The following is a 22559-nucleotide window of genomic DNA, read 5'->3' as shown; positions in this document are numbered from 1 at the left end:
TTTTAATTGATAACTTTAACTTGTGTCCTGAAAAGTGAAAACACATATTAGCTAAATACAAAAAATATTAATATAAATCAAGTTAGTATAAAGAAGTTAGAGACATTTTTGAGAGATATTAAACTGAAAAAATCGATAGTTATGAGAGAAATTTTGATGACATGATAAAAAACAGAAGGTACTCTAAAAATAATGAAACAGAGATAAATAAAGACTATTAGTTTCTCATGGAATTAGAATTAATGTCAATTATCGAGTTTAAGAAAATTATTAAGAAGCATGCAACATTATATGTCACAGATATAGATGTGTGAAGAATAATAAGAATTTTTTTTGAACAAGAGCTCAACACAATAAAGTAGCGCGACAAACAAAATAATATTACCACATAAACAAGTATGAAAAAAATCTTCTTAATGTCATCTACGGCATAGCCGTCAATAACAAAAAAGATCTAAACTACTCCATTTTCTAACACTGTTTAAAGATTTCTGACATACGTCCTCTGCACTCCCTCCCTTGTTATTAAAAATCTGATCATTCCTCTCTAGTCTAATGTTCCAAATAACCGAAAAGAAGTAAATAAGCCACTTGTTGCGCTCTATCTTCCTGTTAGCAACACCTATCCAACTCTCAAAGTGTTCTTTTAGTGAGTCCGGAATAGTCCACGACCTCCTAAATTCAGATAGCCATTGGCACCATACCTGCCAAGTAAACTCACACCCTAGGAACAGATGATAAATATGTTCAACTTCTTTATTACACAAAACGCACATGTTATCACCTTGACTAATAATTCCCAATCTACGCAGTCTTTCTTTAGTATTTACTCGTCCTATCAGAGTAAACCAGATAAATAACTCCACTCGTAGCGGCACCAAACCTTTCCATAGGGTTCTTGTGAAGCTGTATCTGGTTATATCCTCCGGAAGAGATTCTAACTGTACTACTTGCACAAAAGAATTAGTTGAAAATATACCTTCCTTATCAAACTTCCAAAAAATTATGTCTTGTTTATCATGTGTCAGCTTTACAGGTCTTAACGTCTCATGCAATTGAACCACTAAATCTAACTCCCATTGATATAAGTCTCGCCTCCAATGGAAGTTCCAGATCCACTCAAACCCAACCCAGAATCCACAATCCCCTATGACTAATCCTTTTTGGTTTGAAATGGAGAAAAATATCGGAAAACTCATCTTTAATGGACCACTTTGTAGCCAGACATCTTTCCAGAACCAAATCCACCTTCCGTCACCTACCTCCATAGACAACTCCGCAATCATCTTATCTTTCACAGCACTATTCTTGAACTGTAGCTGACATATATATATATATATATACTTCCATGGACCCCCTCTAGTAGGTAATGTTTGAGCTGATAACATCACACTGGGTTCAAATCATGGCAAGAGCACACCACCTTCTTCCATAATGAACATTCTTCTTTTGAGAAATGCCACCACCACTTGAACAGTAGTGTAGTGTTTCTGACCACGGCATCACCTATCCCCAGACCACCCAATTTTTTCCAGGGCTTGAACCACCTCCCACTTAACTAGTGCCAGACCATTCCTGCCTTCCTCCTTACTCCACATGAATCTTCTCTGCAGCGATATCAACTTCTCTGCCACTGCCTTTGGCATCTTATACAGACTCAGGTAGTATACTGGCAAGCTATTTAACACAGACTTAATAAGAACCAGTTTACCCGCTTTATTGAGGACCTTTGCTTTCCACAGGCTGAGCTTCTCCTCTACCTTGTCAATTATCGGTTTCCAGGTCCTGACCAGTCTTGGGTTTACTCCTAAGAGAATGCCAAGATATCTGACTGGGAGGCAGACCTCCTTACACCCCAACAAGTTACACATGTTGTACGTCCAATGATGTTCACAGTTGATTGAAATTAAACTTGATTTATCAAAGTTAATAGTTAACCCCGACATCAACTCAAAGCACCTTAGTAATCTGGCATAGATTTACGAGGATGTACATATGTCTTGATGTAGTGAAGCAAGGATTTTTAGCAAGTTACTATTAGGAGAAATTTGACAATTGCTTTTCAATTGTTGTTGCTGCAATAAAAGTAGAACTAAGGACAATAGGAGTTGGTTCTTTGATGTGTTCTTGAATTACCTAAAGGAAAGGCACTAGTGTCAACATGTGTTATGTAGGTAACCTGAGAATGGTGGATTGGGTTTGAAGAATTGGCTCAAACGTCAAAAAGGAGGTGGTCTCTGACTTGGTTTGCGTCTGGGAGCCGCCGTCTGACTTGTGTATGTGAAAGAATGGGGGGTGGTACATGCAAAGATACTCCGATGCCTAAGTTAGCAAAGGGGTCAATAGGTTTAGAGAATATTGAAACTTAGAGATACCTGAGGGGTGTTAGTGTATTTATAGTGGTGATCCAATAACCACTGTTGGTGTAGTTCCACCTTTCAAGGTGGATAACCGTCCCTTTATCTTAGGGTAGTTGAGATATGGCTCCTAGAAGTAGGTTGAGAGATTTTAGGGGCAGTTACTTATTTGAATAAGTGTTATCTGCCAGCTATCCATCAAGCCCGACTTCTTTGGGAAGGAGTCTGTGTCGAATCCGACCTCTTCCAAGGAGGTCGGTGGGTGACGAAGGCCAATCTTTGGATTGGACCTTTTTGGTGAATTTGGACCTGGGTCATAGTGTTGGGTAAGGGTAGGAACAACAGGTATTGCGAAAGTAGTCAACAGGTCGATTAAGAATTACAAAGAGTAGAGTGATATTTGATCTTTTAGATTGTTGATAGCATTGTCGAAGATGATTATGTATTAATTTATTTTATCTGTCTAATACTTTGAGAAAGTCTAAGAAGCCACTAGTTTTATTAAAATCTGGCCAACACTTAACTAGCAAAAAAGTAAAATGAATAATCCTACATCATTAAATGTAATCTCATACCATTAAAAATACTAATAATTATTTGATGACTTCAAATCTTCATTATCATCAATCTATTGAAAGAAGTTGTATGTTGACATTCTGCCATAAACAATATACTTCCGTTATTGTTGAAGAAAAAAAGAATAATATTCATCTTCTCACAGAAATTTAGGTATTTTTTTTGTTGAGCCTTCTCGAATTTGAAATTCTTAAAAGAAGGTGACTTTAAACTATGCAATTTGAGAAGCATATAGAAGATAAAAAATGTAAAGAAAAAATAAATTTAAGAGAGTATAAATCATAGGTAAATAGAGGCGTTTAAATTTAAACGGATCTAAATTAAATCGCCCATTCAGTCTAATTTAAATCGAAAATCGATTAAAACCGTATTAATTTAGATTTAATTGGATTTTATTTTTTACAAACCGTTGGATCGGATCGAATTTCAGATCTACTTTTTATAACCGATCCAATCTAATCCAAATCACACAATGTGCTATAATGTTATTATTTTATTATTATATTTATAATTAATTATTCATGTATTATTATTATTAATAAATATTTTATGTTCAAAATGTGATTTATTTATTTCTATTGTTATATTATCGTTAGTTTTTAAGATATTATTAAGACTTGTTATGTTATTACTGATTATTTAAAATTTGATGTTGAGACTTGTTATATATATTTAATTTTTTAATTTACAAAATTGCAAATCCAATCCAATCCAAACCGCTTGAAATTGGATCGGATTTTTTAAAAAAATCATTCAATCCAAATCATATTGCAAGTAGGGGTGAGCACGGGTAGCAAGTACCCGATTACCCGTCCGAACCTGAACCGAACCAATTAAATTGGTTTTGGAATCAACAGGTAATCGGGTCCAACCCGAATCAAACCGATGATCTTTGTTAGTGATTGGTTCGGGTATCGGTTTTGGGGGTGCGGAACCCGAACCAACCCGTGAACTTGATCGTATATTAATTAAATAAAAAAATATATATATGACTTTTTCATTAGACAAAAATTATTCACTATTAATATGTTTGGATTTTAATGAGTTTAGTTTTTAATGTATTTGGTATTTAACATGATTGGATTATTTCTATTGATGTTACATGTTTATTGTACTTGTTGAATTTGTAAGATAAAAATTTAGTTTTTTTTTTTTATGAATTTCAAAGTCATCGGGTACCCAATTACCCAAATCGAACCAATCCGTTCTTAATCGGTTTGGTTTGGTTCGGGTACATGTACAAAAAAAATATAAATCCGAACCAAACCAAACCAATTATATTTTGATCGGTTCGGTTTTAATTTTCTATAAACCCGAATCAAACCGACCCGTGCTTACCCCTAACTGCAAGTAAAATTAATGTTTGAATCAGATGAATTTTTGACTCAAAATCGATCAAAATCGCATTGCGAACACCCTACATGTAAATGATAAAGAATGAGTATAATAATAAATTTACAATTTATAAATTGTTTTAATTTTATTATTTTACTATTAATAGAAATTTAATTATAATATAAAAAATAACTAAAAAATTTAATTTAAAATTATTTATTACAACATTCCTTTCTATGCATTTTTTTTCCTGCAACCCTGATTCTACAGTCTCAAAATCTCACTCTCCAATATCTGTCTCTCAACCCTCGTTTCTCACCGTTCCCCACTCTCCGTCTCTCAACCCTCGCCTTGCCGCCCTTTCCCTCTCCTTGCCTTGTCTCTGCCTCCTCCCGCGTCGCCGTCACCGTCACCGTCTCGATGATCTCTCTCTGCCTTTGTTTCTCAGTGGCTGCTCTGACTCATTGCCATTCCTATCGTTGAGAACAGTCTCTGAGTCATCACCAATCAACATGTCTCTTGGGTACGCAGAGAAGCTTTCCTACATAGAAGATGTCGGCAACGTTGGAATGGTTGAGCATTTCGATGCTTCTCACCTTTTGAGAGAAAAAGTGCGTCTCCTTTCTCTCTCCATTCACCTTCTTCTTGTTTTTTTCTCCCATGTCTTGGTGTTTCTTGTTGCTTAATCTTTTGTTGTTTCTTCAGTAACGAAACATTTTGTGGATGATCTTTCTCCGAGAAATGCTGCAAGATTAAGCTTTGTTGTTGATCCTTACATGTGTTTTAATGGTTAGGTTGAATTTCCCCCATAATCAGCATGCATGTTATGATATGTGCTGAGCTGGATTAGGATGGCGAGAAATACATTGGAATCAATGAGCTTTTTGTCTTATTGCAATGGTTTTGAATTTTAGTTAATGATGCTTTGGAACATTGATAATTGAAATGTTGACTAGGTTTTCACCTCAATGTAGAAGAGTTTCTGCTAGACGTTGGTTAATATGCTAGAGATAGTGGTTGTTTTTTTGTATTGCCTTACGTAAAATTGCTGATATCTTCAATTATGCTCTATGATTATCATTACGAAGGACTTAGGGCTCAGTTGATCCTTTTCAAAGTGCGCTATGAGTTGGTTTGACTAGTTTTAAATCACAAATTGTGATTTTAAATTTCACATAAAATACATTGTCCTTGAGGATATTATTTGTGTGATTGTGTCAATGGTACTATTAAACAACCATGGCATGGTGGATGCTAGGGTTGTTTTCATAACTTTTTGGATCTTAGGAACCAATGGCATTTAGTTTTTCTTTAGTATGGTTATCTATATTATAGAAATAGCACTCTGATTAAGGATCTAGAGATATTATGCATAAATGGTGATTGGGTTTGTTGATTCATGCAATTGATGATGTTTGTTGATCCAAACATAATTGACATAAAAAATTCATTAGCTAGGTCATCACAAGTTATAATTCAATTTTGGGTGGCTTTTAATGCTATTGGCATAGGTGTAATTGAACATCCATATTTGTTTGAATAGGTTAAAACTTAAAATTGTCAATATACAGACAATTGTGGCTAGCCTTGTTATAATTGGTAGTATTTAGTTTCGTTGAGCCTTTTAGTGGCATTTGCTTAGGTTTGTCCATATGTATGTGTGCAGAGTGCAGTAAATTGCTTATGCAGATATGGAGCCATTTTTCTGTTCATGAATATTCTGGTCAATTATTCAATATTGGATTCTTTTCTTTGGGAATTGGGATTTGGTTGAATCATACATGCTGTTTCTTCAATCATCTCTCGTTTTTTATGTCCACATTTTCCATGATTTTTTCCATTTTTTCTTGTCTTGTCTTAGCTACCATAACCAAATTCATCTAGTGTGATAAAGCTTAGTTGTTATTGTCTAAGAATACAATACGGCCATTATTTCCTAGAGAGAGGTTTCCTTCATTATATTGTAAAGAGTAGATACGTTTCCTTCATTACCTATTTACCTCCCTAGGCCAGAATTAATCCTTCATATGCTGACTTTTCTTTCATTGCAGATAGAGCGACTTGCCATCATGATTAAAAAGGTATCAATTGGAGCTACTTGTTAATGTTTACATAAAATATTTTCCTCTTTATCTTTTTATATTTATGTGATATGCTTTTTTAACTTGATATTCATTTTTCTACTTGCAGAGTAAGCACTTGGTGGTCTTTACAGGTGCAGGAATATCAACTTCTTGTGGTATACCCGATTTTAGAGGTCCTAAGGGAATTTGGACACTTCAGGTGATGATTTTTGAATCTTGCAAATGCTTATTCTCTGATGAAATTAAGTTTTTATTCCCATGATTTATCCTAATTCCTAGCCTAGTTACTTGGATATGTTTTGAACCTGAGATTGCCAAAGAGAAACATGTCTCCTACACTTTATCTTGTTGAACTGAAATCGAACCCAAAATTTTATGTTAAATGTAGGTTTCTCTACTGAAGAGTCATAAAGTACTGTGATAATTGATATTGTTGGACAAAGCTATTAAAAATTAATTCAGATGCTGCTATCATTTGCAATGCACATTCTTTCATAGTCTTTGCTATCTGGTTTAATTGTGGGATTTGACTTCATGTCAGGTTCTTATCCGTATTTTCTATGTCATTACAGCGTGAAGGTAAAGCCTTGCCTGAAGCATCACTGCCATTTCATCGAGCGATGCCAAGTTTGACTCATATGGCTCTAGTTGAACTAGAAAAGGCTGGTATTTTAAAGTTTGTTATCAGTCAGGTAGAGTCATTGTTTTTTATATTATGTATACACTTTCTTTCTCTAGACATGCGAAAAAATGTTCACTTTTTCCGCTTTTGTTTTTTATTGGGTGCCTTCTGATATTTTATTTTCTTATGATAGAATGTTGATGGTCTCCATCTTCGATCTGGAATACCAAGGGAGAAACTAGCTGAGTTGCATGGGAATTCTTTCATGGAAACATGTCCTTCTTGCGGGGTTGAGTAAGATCTAACTTCCCTTTGATCCCTACTTTTGCATGGGCTGTCATTTTGGGGGAGTTGATTAGTTGACCAATCATCATAATGGATCTTCTCAATTTTTTTGCTCCATTGATCTTTGAAGTATGATCTCACACCATACGAGACTTAAGTGAGATCAAGGAAAAACATGTGAAAGAAATGTCTTGTATGGGGTGAGATCGCACTTTAAAAGATCAATTGCGATTAAAAAAAATTGAGAGGATCAATTTCCGACCAATCATATGTCTTCTATGAAGGTACCAATATTTACAGTATGGCAGCAAGTATGAACAGAACAAGCTGCAAGCATCAAGAACTCTTTTCTCTTAAATTAAAGCCCTATTGTAATTTCTAATATTTAATCTTTTCCATCCTGTATTGACTTTGTGAAATTTTCTATTTAGATTTGTCCTGATTTTTCTGCATTAAGTCACCGCTGATTTAGTCATTGCCAGTTTTTGTTATTTTAGTTATTTCAGTTACGCCTTCTTTTCTTCCATATTCAACTTTGTTCAAATGAACTCATTTCTTATAAATAATTTTCAGCTTGCTCCTGTTATGCAGAAGCAACATAACCACCAAGTGAACATTTTTTTAATTATGGTTTTCTTCTTGGTTTGCTTTTTGGGGGGTTTATATCAGTCAACTACAAATCCTTGTTTTTAAAGATATGGTTTTAAATGATCATAATCTAATCATATGATTTAAACCTCTGAAGGTACTTTCGTGACTTTGAGGTAGAAACTATTGGTTTAAAGGAGACATCACGACGCTGTTCAGATGAAAAATGTGGAGCAAGACTCAAGGATACAGTCCTTGACTGGGAGGTAGATAATGTTAATTTATTTGATGGCAATTTGATTGAAGTTTAACTAATATGATTTATTATGGTTGTCTGTCTAGTGGATCTTGTGTTTTCTTTGGTATTAAAATATGATATCGAGTCAATAATTTGTTATTAGAATTGCAGTTTTGCAGATGTCAAGTTTGGTTGCTGCCTTTTCATGGGTGTTTTAGCTGCAGAATTTTTTTCCCCCGCGATTGTGCTTTTTGATAATAATGACCTTTTTTCCCTTCAAATATTGAATTGTAGACAACAACATACATTATTTGGTTTCTTCATTTCTTGTTACTTTTGCCTATACATGCACACCATGGCTACCATGTACATTTTTTGCACGCAATAGATAATGGTCATTGTTGCTTTCCTGGCATGTTAGTCTTCTTTTACATTGATGCAGACTCAGTACTATATATATATATAAACAAGTAACACACTACAACTACATGCAGCCACACATACTCTCACTAAAAAGTGGAAAAGTAACTGTTATATTGGGAACTGCTGAAAGTTGTCTATTGGGCGAAATTGTCCTTCACCAAGCTAACCTTAACATGACACTGACTACTAATTGATTTTAGCTGTTAATGTTTCTGACAACTACTGTGCCATGGTGTATAATTAAGGACATGTTAACGAACGTTTGTCTTTTGTTTGTCTAATATATATGCCTGCTTTTTCTTAACTCTAAGCATGTCTCTATCTCCTTGTGTATAAAGGATGCATTGCCTCCAAAGGAAATGGATCCTGCAGAGAAGCACTGCAAACAGGCAGATATAGTGTTGTGCTTGGGGACAAGGTAGTAATAGGATTTATGATTTATTCCTGTTACACTTTTGTTTTCATTTACTTTATATTCTAGCTTTTTTTATTAGTTATTGATTCCAATGACTTCTGTCTTAGTCCCCAGTCCCCACCTACCTATTCACTTGTACAAGTTTAGTTGTTTTGGGTTGTGCAGAATCAGCCTTCATTTTAAACAGATCCAAATAAAATTGACTTTAACAGTTTCGTGAGAAAAGCTTGACTGCTTGGGTAATACCTTGTTATTTTCATAAACCAGCTTCTTTTGGTAGAATGGAGAGCGAAATTGATATGCAAAATTAGATTAGTTTCATTTAAACTAACAGTGCTTGACCTTGAGAGCAGAGTAGTGGAGTATCCTAGTAATTGAACCATCTCTAGTTACAGGTTCTATTTGCATCTTTATATTCTGGAAGGAAACTAAATTTTGCAACATAAATGGAATTGCGAAGAAGAAAAATGTAACTTATCATCACTTAATAGTTAATAGCCAAGGATATGGATATAAACAGCGTATTACACTAGACATACATTCAACCAAGAACATGAAGCTTCACGTATACTCCATGTTGAAGTGAATACATGAGCAATGCATTTTCATTTCCATGTCATTAAATTATTTTCTTGATTTTCAATTTTTTTATTGCAATAATGTGGCTAAAAATCTCAATGCAGTCTGCAAATAACTCCTGCGTGCAACTTGCCTTTGAAAGCAATACGTGGTGGGGGTAAAGTTGTTATTGTAAATCTTCAGGTATATCATATTTTCTTCTAGCCAGCTTCCGAATGTTAATCATATCAGGTATTCAGGGTGAACCTGCTTCCCAACTTATAAAATGAAGTTATCTTTGCTGTTGTTAGAGGTTTAGGCCTCTTATTCTCTACTTACTAGGTAAAGGAAAAAATGGTACACTTGCTGCTTTTCCTAAAAGGAATATAGATCCAATTTGAGCTCAATTAATTCGATTAACCATGGAAAATTTTATGGGTAAAACACATAAGTTCTGTAGTTTTAGTTTAGTCTTGCCATGCAGTTAAAATTTAAAAATATTTTGGCTAGTTTTTCTTAGTTTTGCTTTCTTGTGTTTTAGATGCGAGTCCTTCTGACCGTTATTTATTGGTTTGCATGCTCTTACAGCACTAACTAGTATTATTATAACAGTAAGTCTTGGTTGCCTTGATCATCTTTGCATGTAAAGCAGTAAAGGTGATCAAGGGAGTGATTTAAATTGATATCATTTAGACAAATCCGAAACCGACTTTGGCCAACATATGCCATAATACATTTGAATATCTTTAATGTGTTTAGAATATTGGAATTCCTTATTCCTTATAGTTAGTATTATAGATTTATAGTCTGACATAGTTATATAGCCAATTTCTTAAGTCCCTCTCTAATTTTGTTGTCTGGCTTTTAAGTTTCAAGTTTCAGTTTATTATTGCTGTCATGCCTATGCATTCTCATTAATGTAAATATCTAACTATAGATGTTTGGACCTGCAGAAAACTCCGAAGGACAAAAAAGCTGCTTTAGTCATTCATGGTTTTGTAGATAAGGTATTGATCTGAGCCTCTGCCCTTTGATTACGGATGATGTTTTCCTTCTCTCTCTATTTATAGTCATTACTTACCTGCAAAGCTTTCTGCATTAAAAATTTATGCTGATGCAAATGTTGTGAAAAAGCACTAACCTAGTCAATGACAGAGATAAGGATGTGTAGCTGGGGGATGAAAGGGTTACAAAAGAAGTTGAATAACTTGTTAATGCCCAGCCTTCTCTATTATTGGATGATATATAAACTGCTTTCTCATTATCCTCTATTCCTCGATAAATTCCTGTTTCTAAACTAAGAATTGATGTTATAATAAACAATTATGCAATCTTATAAAATTATGCAATTGTATAAATATTTTATGTTAATCTTATCCTTGGTACAGTTATTATACTATAATATTTGAGGTGATCTTTGGGGCATACTGCAAGAAAAGCTTTTGGATTAGGTTATATTTTTAATTAGATATAATGGATTTGGTATGATATTAAAGAATCGAATTTAGTTCCGCTAGGGACAGTGTTCCGTTTAGATGTCAACATAAAAAGATTTCTCAACAATTGTCAAATTCAGTGGCTGATATTACTTGCATATGCATAATAAACCCCAATTTAACCCTCTCCCTTGATTTTCTTATGTTGGGTTGAGACCTTACTCTTCTTTCCAAAGTGAGGAGTGAGGACTCATTATAGAGGAATCAAATTCGAGAGAGCATGTAAATGATATGCTTTGTAGATCTTACTATTGTTGTAATATGAAACTCCTCTATGATAATACCATGATATTTGTTTCCTGTATGAATATTGTCAAAAACCACAAATTAGGTAAGGATGGCTCCATTAGTAGCATTTGAGATAAATTAAAGTAAGTAAATAATGTTTTCTAAAGTTATCAATAAAATAAACAAGCTTTGACTACTTAGATAATTTCCTTCCTGACCTGTCTCTTAAAAGTTTATGACATTGTTAAAGTGTGAATTCATTTCTGTTTCATGAAATTTCTTATTTTCTTATGAATTCTTATCCAGATGTTAATATCAGTTCAATCTGAAGCGAATAAGTCTGGCTTGAATTTTCTTCTCCTGCCATGAGGAATACAGATATGCTGATATACATTTTGATAAGAATTAATTACATTGGTGCCAGGTAATTGCAGGTGTCATGGACCAACTTAACCTGCAGATTCCTCCTTTTATAAGGATTGATCTTTTCCAGATTATCATAATGCAGGGTTTGAGCCTTGGTAACCAGCATTTAGTTTGTAATTATATTGAGTCCATTTAGCTTATGAATGCACGGAGACACAGACACATTTTTTACTAGATATTTGAATGATCAAAATGGAAGACATGACCCAATTCTTAAATGGCCTACCTGACTAGCATTTTAGTTGGTTCAAATTTTTTTCATATCATGAATGGCCAAGGAAGTTTGGATGCATTTGTAGTCAACAATTAGTATAATTTCTTACAAACTTAGATATAGTGATCTCAGATTTTATTTATATCAAATTAACTGGATGAAGCCCCTTTATTACTGAATAAAATCAATGAATTTTGCTATTCCTTATATTTGTTTGATCTCATTAGCATCCGTGAAAACTTGTTCCCTTTATCCCTTATAATCTCAAATCTAAGTCTTATCTATGGTACTAACAAAGTTTACCAAGATGATGGATTTACTGTCTAGCATTGCATACATTACACATTGGTTCATATCTCTAACATAATTCATTCATATGGATATCAGATAAAAGATATGTGAACTGGACTCTCCAAGTTGCAAGTGCTCATGGACAGAAAGCAACATTGCCTTTCATCAAATCTGTTGAGGTGAGTTCATATGTTTAGTCTGTTTCTCATTTAATTTATTTATGGCCCACATTTCATGTTTGCTAGACTGGCTGTCAATTTTATGGGAATAAAATATGACTATTGAGTTAAGAATATTAATATTGAATTAAGGGCTTTTCTGTATAGCTTACAATAGTATATATGCACTTAAGTTTCACACTGTTCTCTGGTAGTATTTAAAACTACAAAACATTGATTATTAGGCAATAAAATGCTATGAGAATAAGTTGAATGTTGTATACATGAGAATATTGCACCAGATGACTGGAGTCGGTATACATTAAATACAATAGTATTAAAAGGTATTGCAAAGACCTAGACATGGTGAGTTGGAGTGGCAGATACTCCTCCTTAACCAATGGTCTTGGGTGCCGAGTAACCGGTGTTGGGAGATTCATGCCTCTCTATGGGATCTCAAATGCTTGAATGATTCTCTCCAGCAGGAGGATATCTGTGGATCTACCAAAACAAAAAAGGCATTGCAATAGAACGAAACTTGAGGTGGCACTTATTTAGGAAAGATGGCTCAATCATGTGAGAAGATGCCCTATAGTCACACATGAGGAGAATATGATTCAATGAGTGTAGCTGGTAGAAGTGATATTGGCAATAGGAAATAGAGATAAAATTTAGTGTATCGAATTGGGAATTCCCAGCAGTGTGCTGAGGAACTCCAACAATTTGGGGGGTAATTTGTATAGAATCTGTAAGGATACAATGAGGAAGAGTTAAAGCTTCTCTACTCTCTCAACTGTTACAGTGCTCAACCACACCAACTAACTATTCTCTATTTTCCTCTACCTTTAACTAATCTTGTCCAAAGTCTTTTTATTTAATTACTGTTGGGTCTTACAACCCCCTTTGCCTCTTCCTGCAGTGGCCTAAATCAGAGGCAGTGTAGACAGAAACACTTAAATTGGTATCATTAAGAACTGAGAAGCATTTGGATTTAATTTATTTGTCTATATAATTTACAAGACAGATTACTTTCCTTTGATCTATATAGCCAACTCTTTATTGTTGTAGTTTAGATTTTTTCTTGCTTGCAGTTATTAAGTACTTTTTCTCTATCCATGAATAATTTAGATTTGATTGCTTATTGAGCTGGCTTTGTCTACTTAGGGATAGTAATGTTAAGAGTTTTATAGTTGGAGTTTTAAAAGCTGAAAATGCTTCCTTTTTCTCCCTTTTCCCTCTTGATCTTCCATGTAGTTATGATTCTTCTTTTTAGTCCCCCCTGATATCTTCTTCTCTTTCCTTTCTCTGATCCCTGTTCCCAGTCAAAGTATTTTCTGTTGGTAAACGTAACGATGGCGATAAATCCTCCTAGTTTTCCAATGTAATTAGGGCAAGAGCAGCTCTTTCTTGTTGCCTATCCTACTGGCTGCTGGTGTAATGCATTCATTAACCATTCTAATCTTATCATGAATGTAAGTTTAAAAAAATCATCACTAGGCCAGAAATTGACCAGCATACCTATCTTGTTCTGCAGGTATCCTTCTTAGACAAGGAAGATTACAAAGCAGCCATTCTTGATAGGCAACCGTTTCGGCTTAAAAGGTTTTAAAACACTTATATATATATATATATATATATATATATATATTCTTTCTTATGGATTTTACTCACTTCACTGCTCCTTACACACTAGATGAGATTAAAAATTGATTTGGGAGTAGTGAAACTTTGTTAAAAATTATGGAATATGGAATGGAAATAATTCTGTTCCAATAAGTTTTGATACTCAAAATAGATGTCATGTCATGGCCTGCACCTTCTTATCACATGGGTGACTTGATTTCACAGGAGAACAGCATATAACAAAGCATTTGAAATGGTTCTGAAACTCAATTTCGGTGATGGCTGTGGCTGCTCGTCCCTTGAAATTGATGTTCCAGTTGATTTCAAGGTGAAGTTTTTTCTCTCTCATTTTCATGGCAAATACCATTTCTTATTCGAAAACTCCGCCATCACTTTGGTATGATCTGAAAGAAAATTGGGGGTACCATGTTCATTCTTTTATTCCTTCTAATGTCTGATGCCTATGTTTTTAATCCAAAAGAAAACCATTTTTTCATGCCTGCGTATTGAGAAGTGTGGTCTAAACCTAAACTATTAATCTTTTCAGGGTTCAACCGACTGCTTCAACTTCGATAAGGATTTCATATTCCAAAAGCTAAGAGAGAAGGCAGTTATTGAATCAAAATGTGGTCAGAATGATGTTATTGAGAGAAAGACCATCTTGACACCAAGGGGTGATGTCACCACATATGCCATTGTAACCAATCTTGTTCACCACAGCAAAACAAGTAAATCATCCCCTGATTCTCGAAGTAACGGTGATCTTAAAAGAAGAAAACCAAGCTTCAATGGTACAGGATCATCTGGGAAGCGTTCAAAAGTGTCCAAATGTAAATCAAGATCATAGTAATACTAGGGTTTAGATGTAGATTTTATTGTATGTATGGTATAAAAAAATAGAACTGACAGGAATGAGAAATTGTAAGAGACTGGGTGAATTTTGTTAGATATGTTACACTCAGTCTTCCCAAATGGTGCATATGATTAACTGAAAATGGTTTATTGATACTAACTATAGTGGGTATTGGTGCCGTTATAATAGTAAATATTTACCTTAGCATCTGACATTGCATATGGGAATCACTTTAGTTTCCGAAATTTGAAGTCTTAATCTTTAGTCTTTGAATTTGCAAAAATGTGTGATGTGCTGATTTCTAATTTTATTTGTTAGTGTTATCCCGATTTTATTTATTTGTGCATTGAGTAACGTATGAGAGCAACCTTTAAGGTTGTAGATCTAAGTAATAAAAGATATGTTCAAATTGGTGATATTTGACTTACTATCATACTTGATTCATTTTTTTTTTCTGGATTTTCATGTAGCAATGCGAAAGTATTTTAATTCATGCCATTGGGAAATCGTATAAACTATAAAATATGATTTTAAAAGACTGGCTTTTTAAATTATAGGAATTAAAATAGCTCAAAGCCACTAACAAAGTCTGCCATAGCTCAGAAACTACCAAAATGACCCGAATATTGCCAAAACCACTACTACGCCAGAAATAGAATCAGAAATGCAACCAACGCAAGTTGGCATGGATGGATAAGGGTCTGTGTCCTTTAACCATCTCTCCCGGATTCGATACTCATTGGAGGATAGAAATGAAACTTGCTTGCTTGGGAGGGTCACCCATTTTGTGCCTCTGAGGGATTAGTTATTAGGCTTTTGGCCTAATGGAGACCCTGGTGCAAACCAAAAAAAAAAAAAAAAAAAATCAGAAATGCAAGAGTTTGTGCAAGTAGTGCTCCAAAAAAAAAATCATTCTTCTTGCCTTCTTGGTGGCCAAGAGTTTCTACTATGTTGCATATTTTGACTCTCAGACCATTTTGTCTCACGCTGACAAAGTTCTATTTCAGAAAGTGGTGTAATAAATTAACATATTTCACTCATACGCAATAAAATAAATCATCACAGGGATGGAAATTTTATATTTTCTTCCACTCATTCAAAATATCTAATTTTTACTATACATTCTACAGTATTGCACCCATTCACAAAAGCTATGACTTGCTTCTCTGCTTAGTTGGATTTTGGGGAGGTGCTCTATTTATTGCACAAGTCCTCACTAGATATAACTAATACATGGTTATGATTGCAGTTTTTTTTGGAAAGAAAGAAGTGGAGCGAAAAATAACAGAAAGAACCAGTGTACACCATAAAGCAATCTAGCCAACTCCTAATAACACTAATGCTTATCCCCTTGTTATTTCCGGCATTGTCATCAACAACAAAAAGGATCCACACCTAACCACTCCTTATAGTTCACGAAGGACATATGAATGATCTCATCAACTCCTTTTCCTTTATTTTGAAAAATCTTTCGATTCCTTTCTAGCCAGATGTTCCATGTAATCGCACAAAAATCCATCAACCACCTCTTGCGCTCCTCCTTGCTAGCTGATATCTCAGTCCAACTTATAAAATGTTCCTTCAACGTCCCTGGGCAAGACCATAGCATTCCAACAAATGATAACCAAGCACACCAAACCTGTCAAGAAAAATCACAACCAAGGAACAAGTGGTGACCGTATTTAATACTCTTGTTACAAAACATACATACAACATCTTCGTGGTGGATAACTCCCAACTGACTCAGCCTCTCCTTCGTATTGATCCTACCAGTCAAAACAAACCAAACAAACAGTTCAACTCTTGGTGGAACTAAACCTTTCCAGATTGTCTTTGTAAAGTTGTAGCTTGTTATATCCTCCGGAATGATGTCCTCCTGTAGTACCTGCATAAAAGAGTTAATAGAAAAGACCCCTTGTTTATCAAATTTCCATACAACTCTATCCTCACTGCCATAATCCAATTTGACCAGCCTTAATACATCATGCAACTGGTTCACTAGATCCAACTCCCATTGGAATAGCTCTCGCCTCCATTGGAAGTTCCATATCCACTCAGCCCCATCCAAAAACCCGCAATCCCCTATAACAGATCCTCTTTGGTTTGAGACTGAGAAAAGTCTCGGAAACTGATCTTTTAGAGCACCACCACGCAGCCAGACATCCTCCCAGAACCGAGTCCCTCTTCCATCACCCACCTCCATAGCCAACCCAGTAATCATCTTCTGTCTTACTTGCTGATTCTTGAACTGTATCTGGCAGATATCCTCCAAAGGGTCCCCTTGATAGGTATAACCTGAGAGGACAACAACACACTTGGGTCCAGATTATTACAAGCACAAACCACCTTCTTCCGCAGCGGACAATCCTCCTTTGAAAAGCGCCACCACTACTTAAAAAGAAGGGCTGTGTTTCGCAGCATGGCATCCCCGACACCCAATTCCTTGGAACAATCTATTGTTTTGATCACCAATTCCTCCAACGAAAATACACTGAGCCACTATTTCCACTCCCTCTACTTCTGCAGCCACACTATTACTCACAAATTCACATAACACCGCCAAAAATTTTGTTATTTGAATTTAAAAGATAGCTTCCCACTGCAAACGTTTGTTTGTATGCGATGTGAAGAAATCAAAACCAGTTTTAATTTATCTAAAACGACTACTTAAGTTGATAAATATAGATATTACTAAAAAATGTATTAGTTACAAAATTTGATCATATTGTGGAAACGCGTCAAAGAGAGGGTCATGCTCTCATCAAACTCTATCGTGCAAGTCCAAGAACAGAGGGCGATGAGATTAGAGATGAGGAATCAAGCTTCATCCATGGTGAAGCAAGATGTGAGAGTATATGATGAGAAAGAGTGAGAGAAAGAAACAGGAATTGAACTCAGAGTGGTGTTGATGTGAAAATGCTCAATTGGGGATTTCCCTTGTTCAAACATGCTGTTTATATACAAGCTAAAAGAAAAAAAAATAAAAGAATCATTAACTTAACTGATTAGCTATAATCTCTAACTGATTAACTATGCCAGCTGGCATTCCTAATTTCTATTTACAAATGTAGAATGGGTTTTAGCTACCAAGATGCCTATTCAAGTTACAGCCTCCTGCAAACTAGGACTATAAATATCCAGAAGTCCTAGTTTGGCAATGTTGTTGTTGAAGGGTGCTGGGGCCAGAGCTTTAGTGAGAAAATCGGCGAGTTGGTTAGAGGACGAGACCGGCATCAGGTGAGTGAGGCCTGAAAGATGTTGATTTCTGGCAGTGTGACAGTCAACTTCGATATGTTTCGTTCGTTCATGGAAAATTGGGTTGGTGGCGATGTGAATGGCGGATCTGTTATCACAGAAGAGTGTAATTGGTTTCGTAATGGGGAGTCCAATGTCCTTCATGATGTAGGAGAGCCACTGTGCTTGGCAAGTTGCAAGTGCCATTTCCCGATACTCGGCTTCAGAGGAGGATCGTGCGACTGTGCTCTGCTTCTTGCTCTTCCAACTAATCAGCGACTTACCAAGATAAAAGCAGTGACCAGTGATTGACCTGCGAGAGTCAGCACAAGTTGCCTAATCTGCATCTGAGAATCCGATAAGAGTAAGATCATTATCTGCCAAGAAGAGAAGGCCAACAGCGGGATAACCTTTCAAATATTTTAAGACACGATAAGCTGCTTGCATATGAATATCAGTGGGACAATCGATGAACTGATTGAGCCTTCCCATAGCATAGGCAATGTCTAGTCTGGTGTTGGTCAGGTACAGAAGCCTGCCAATTAACTGTCTGTATCCAGTTTTGTCTTCCAGTGGAGTCCCACTCTCCCTAGATAACTTTGAAGCAGTGGTGTAATCCATAGGTGTGCTTACTGATTTGCACTCTAAGAATCCGAAGTCTTTGAGGACATCCATAGCATACTTGCGTTTGAGGACATCCATAGCATACTTGCGTTGGCATAGATGAACGCCCTTCGAAGATCTAGCGACCTCCATACCCAAAAAGTACTTTACGCCATGAGTGGTGAGTTTGGTGTACAAAGAGTGATCAGATTCTGATTTGGTTCCATTGCCTCCTGGTTGCTGCAGTCCAGGGGGCGGTCCGGTCCCAACTGAAGGTGAAGCTACGATGCATCTGGGTTCTGCAAGTCCACCATGGTCTCCATAAGCTCCAACGTGCCAAGTGTCAAAGCTGTGTGGTTTTTGGAAAATTTTTCAAAATGGCTCACATAGGATTCAAACTCCTCACTCCAGGGTTGCAAGAAGAACAATCTGACCACCAAGCTACATTGCTTTTGAGCAATACATATCCAAATTATAATACATATAGCAATTTTCTATTTACTTATATTCAATTAATTTTAATTTTAAAGTCATTAATTTTTAAATCAATTATATTTTATTTAAATATAAATTTTATTAAAATATATATATATATTAAAAAAATAAAAAAATTATTAATCATAATTTATTTTTCTTTTCATGATTATATGATATCTATTAATATTATTTTTTCAATAAATACTTGTAGTATATAATAATAGGTAAAGACTCACATGCAGTTGTTTTTATATAAAATTGATAGTTGAAAATCGTTAGATGATATTTAGTTAAACTTGTCAAATTATCTAACTATTTTTAAATATCAACTTCACATGAAAATTAACTGTATGTAAGTTTTTACTTATAATAATATAATAATACAATAAATATAAATTAATTAATAAAATATTAAAATTTGAAAATGATAATTATTTTTATAAAAATAAAATAAAAATACTTATAATAAAAAATAATTAAATTTTACATAATTATTTAATTATACCGGGTTAACCGGTTCGACCAGTGACCCACCGGTTGAACCAGTAACCCAGTGACCCAGTAATCTTACCGGTTCGATCACCGGTTCGGTTCTGACAACTATGATGAAATCAACTCTTTCAATTTGTGTGAAGCCCTTTGCGACTAGTCTGGCCTTGTGGCGTTCAATGGTCCCATCAGGATGATATTTGATTCGGAACATCCACTTGCAACTGATGGCTCTCTTGCCAGATGGGAGTGTGGTGATTTTTCAAGTACGATTTCTCTCCAGTGCCTCCAGTTCACATTGTATGGCTTCTTTCCAGCAAGGGTGAACAACAGCTTGCTCATAGTCACTAGGAACAATATTTGAAGAAATGGCCAAAGAGAACGCTCGATGTTTTGTACTAAGTGCATCATAAGAGATGACCTGTGACATAGGATGTCTGCAAAGAGAATTGGTAGCAGTGGTATTTATGTGGCATTGATAGTCATTGAGATAATTTGGCACTTTTCTAATTCTGGCAGATCTTCTAACAACACTTGAGTTGAAGTTAGGTGCAGGTGATTCATGATGAATGCTAGATGCAGGTGATGCATGAGGATTGGTGGAATGTGATGTGGCTTGTGAAGCAGTGGCAGGTGCAGAGCTGTATTGTGATGAATCTTGTTGTGTTAATGTGTGATCTGTAATAGATGCATTATGATGCATATGATGAGATGAATTGGATGTGTTGTGTGATGAATGCATGAATGAGTTGTCTGTGTTGTATGTGTCATCGGTAAAAGGATCGTCAAAATTATGTCGAAAGAGCTGTGATTTTTGTGAATGTTGGATAAGTTCAGCATTTGATATTTTTGGGTTATCGGTTGAATCAGATTCTGAAGTTGAGTATGGAAAGTGGTTTTCATAGAAAATAACATTTCTAGATGTAAATATATTTTTGGATTGCAAATCTATAAGAGTGAATCCCTTTGTCCCTTCCTTGAAGCCCAAAAAAGCACATTTCTTGGCTCTCGGATCCAATTTTGTTCTGCCATTAGTAAGGGTTGATGCATATGTTAAACATCCAAATACCTTTAAATTGCTTAAATCTGGTATTTTATTAAAAATGATGTTGAAAGAAGAGTTGTTTTTGAAAAATTCACTTGGTTGGATATTGATTAGATGCACAGCATGTTTGACAGAAAAATTCCAAAAACATTTTGGCATGGATGAGTGAAATAGTATAGCTCTTGCCACCTCTAAGATGTATTGGTGTTTTCACTCCACAATACCATTTTGTTGGGGGGTTTCAACACAAGATGTGTGATGCAAGATGCCATGAGATGCATAAAATGATTTTAAGAGAAATTCAGGGCCATTATCAGTTCGCACGCATTTTACAGTTTTGTTAAATTGGGTTTTAACCATTGCAATGAAATTCTTAACAAGGTCAGACGCTTCAGACTTGGCTTTCATGCAATGTATCCAAGTCTATCGACTCTTATCATCCACAATGGTTAAAAAGTACTTGTGTCCATGAATGGAAGGTGTTGATATAGGACCCCAAATGTCAAGATGCAACAAATCAAAACAACTAAGAGATTCAGAAGCACTATATGAAAATGGTAATCGCTTTTGCTTTGCTAAATGGCAAGAGTTACATGGATTTATTTGTTCATTACAATTGATGAAGGGATGAGTTTTATGCATTATTTGAGGTCTATGCTGTGGAATGTGACCTAATCTAGTATGCCATAAGGCATTTATGATATGTGTGTAAGCTGCAGAATTGTCATCAGTAGTGACAGCTGCTGTGAATGTAAGTGATGGGTGCCTGGAAGTGTGTGTGAAATCAGTTTTGTGAGCTGCAGAACAGAAAAATTGCTTATCCAATGTATAGAGACCATCAGCACATTTAGCTACTCCAATCCTCTTCAAAGTAGCTTGGTCCTGTATCTCACATAAGTTGTCATCTATGAGCATTTTGCACTTCAACTTGCTGGTTAATTTTGACACAGAAATTAATTTGAAATCGAAGTTTGGAATGAAAAGCACATTTGAAAGGTATAATTGATTAGAAAACCTTATGGTGCCAATGATGCTACTAGTCGTATGGCTACCATCAGGCATTCTAACAATCATGGGACTGATTTCTTGATATGATTGAAAATCGTCCAAATTAAAAGTGACATGATCAGTTGCCCCTGTGTCTATTACCCAGAGGTGAGATTTAACAGTAACAAAGGTTGAAATGTTGCTACTGTATTTTAAAATGACAGTGTTACCTTGAATCAATGGAGTATTGTTTGTGGTGGATTGAACCTGATTTGTGACTTGAGGTTGTTGCGGAGCCTCCTGTCCTTTGAGAAACTGCAGAATTGCATCCTTTTGGTGTGAAGAGAGTTCATAACTTGTAGAATCACCAACTTCCTTCTGACTGTTGGTTAGGCTGCATTGGCTGAGATCATCAAGTCTCTTCTCAGCAGGTGCTTCAGCAGCAATGTAGTTGACGCTACTGATTTGCCTTTGCCTCAAGTGAGGCGGCAAACCATGCTTTTTATAGCATGTCTCAATAGTGTGGCTGGTCTTGTCACAGAATGTACATTGCACTCTGCTTCCTTGTCCTCTGCCAAGAGCCTGGTGTCTACCTCTCCCTATGCCTCTCCCTCGGTTGCTCTCATTGTTCGACTGCATGGATCTGTTAAAGAAAACCTTGGACTCATTGCATTCATTGAATTGTCGTTCCTGTTGTGTTAACATGGAGAAGGCAGCATCAATATCAGGTGTGGGATTCATCAGCATTAGTTGGGATCTGACATTAGCGTATTGGTCATTCAGTCCTCTTAAAAATCTTGTGGTGCAATCCTCTTGCCTATGCTCTCTGATTATATTCAACCCACATGAGCACACAGAAGTACAATTTACGCAATCAGGAATGGGTCTGAAATTGTTCAAATCCTCCCAAAGAGATTTCATCTTTGTGTAATAAGCCATAACAGTAGCGTCTCC

The 22559-nt window shown here is 35.5% G+C and overlaps 1 protein-coding gene across 2 annotated transcripts; it reads left to right on the top strand.

The window, feature by feature from the left end:
* The first annotated feature begins 4510 nt into the window (after nt 1-4510).
* On the top strand, nt 4511-14977 carry SRT1 (sirtuin 1). 2 transcript variants are annotated; one of them, XM_088500961.1, is made up of 14 exons: nt 4511-4879; nt 6320-6349; nt 6459-6551; nt 6925-7044; nt 7168-7268; nt 8005-8113; nt 8847-8926; nt 9607-9685; nt 10435-10488; nt 11630-11726; nt 12233-12315; nt 13829-13896; nt 14143-14245; nt 14465-14977. In XM_088500961.1, exons 1-14 carry the CDS (start codon nt 4781-4783, stop codon nt 14762-14764), a joined length of 1416 nt encoding a protein of 471 aa, XP_088357087.1. In that variant the 5' UTR covers nt 4511-4780; the 3' UTR covers nt 14765-14977. The 2 variants fall into 2 exon arrangements, with proteins under 2 accessions (XP_088357087.1, XP_088357085.1); XM_088500959.1 differs by having other exon boundaries at nt 14143-14314.
* The last annotated feature ends 7582 nt before the right edge of the window (nt 14978-22559 follow it).

Source organism: Arachis ipaensis, chromosome B1 (assembly GCF_059453495.1).
Source record: "Arachis ipaensis isolate K30076 ecotype BB chromosome B1, ASM5945349v1, whole genome shotgun sequence".
Taxonomy (NCBI): Eukaryota; Viridiplantae; Streptophyta; class Magnoliopsida; order Fabales; family Fabaceae; genus Arachis; species Arachis ipaensis.
The sequence above is the reverse complement of the archived record's forward strand: the minus strand, read 5'-3'. Positions and strand labels throughout refer to the sequence as shown.

Bases quoted from the DNA above. Each gene is read 5' to 3' on its own strand.
- SRT1 (XM_088500959.1), top strand. From the start codon at position 4,781: ATGTCTCTTGGGTACGCAGAGAAGCTTTCCTACATAGAAGATGTCGGC. The intron at 6,552-6,924 runs GTGATGATTTTT...ATGTCATTACAG, and splicing joins AGGGAATTTGGACACTTCAG to CGTGAAGGTAAAGCCTTGCC. The intron at 7,269-8,004 runs GTAAGATCTAAC...AAACCTCTGAAG, and splicing joins TGTCCTTCTTGCGGGGTTGA to GTACTTTCGTGACTTTGAGG.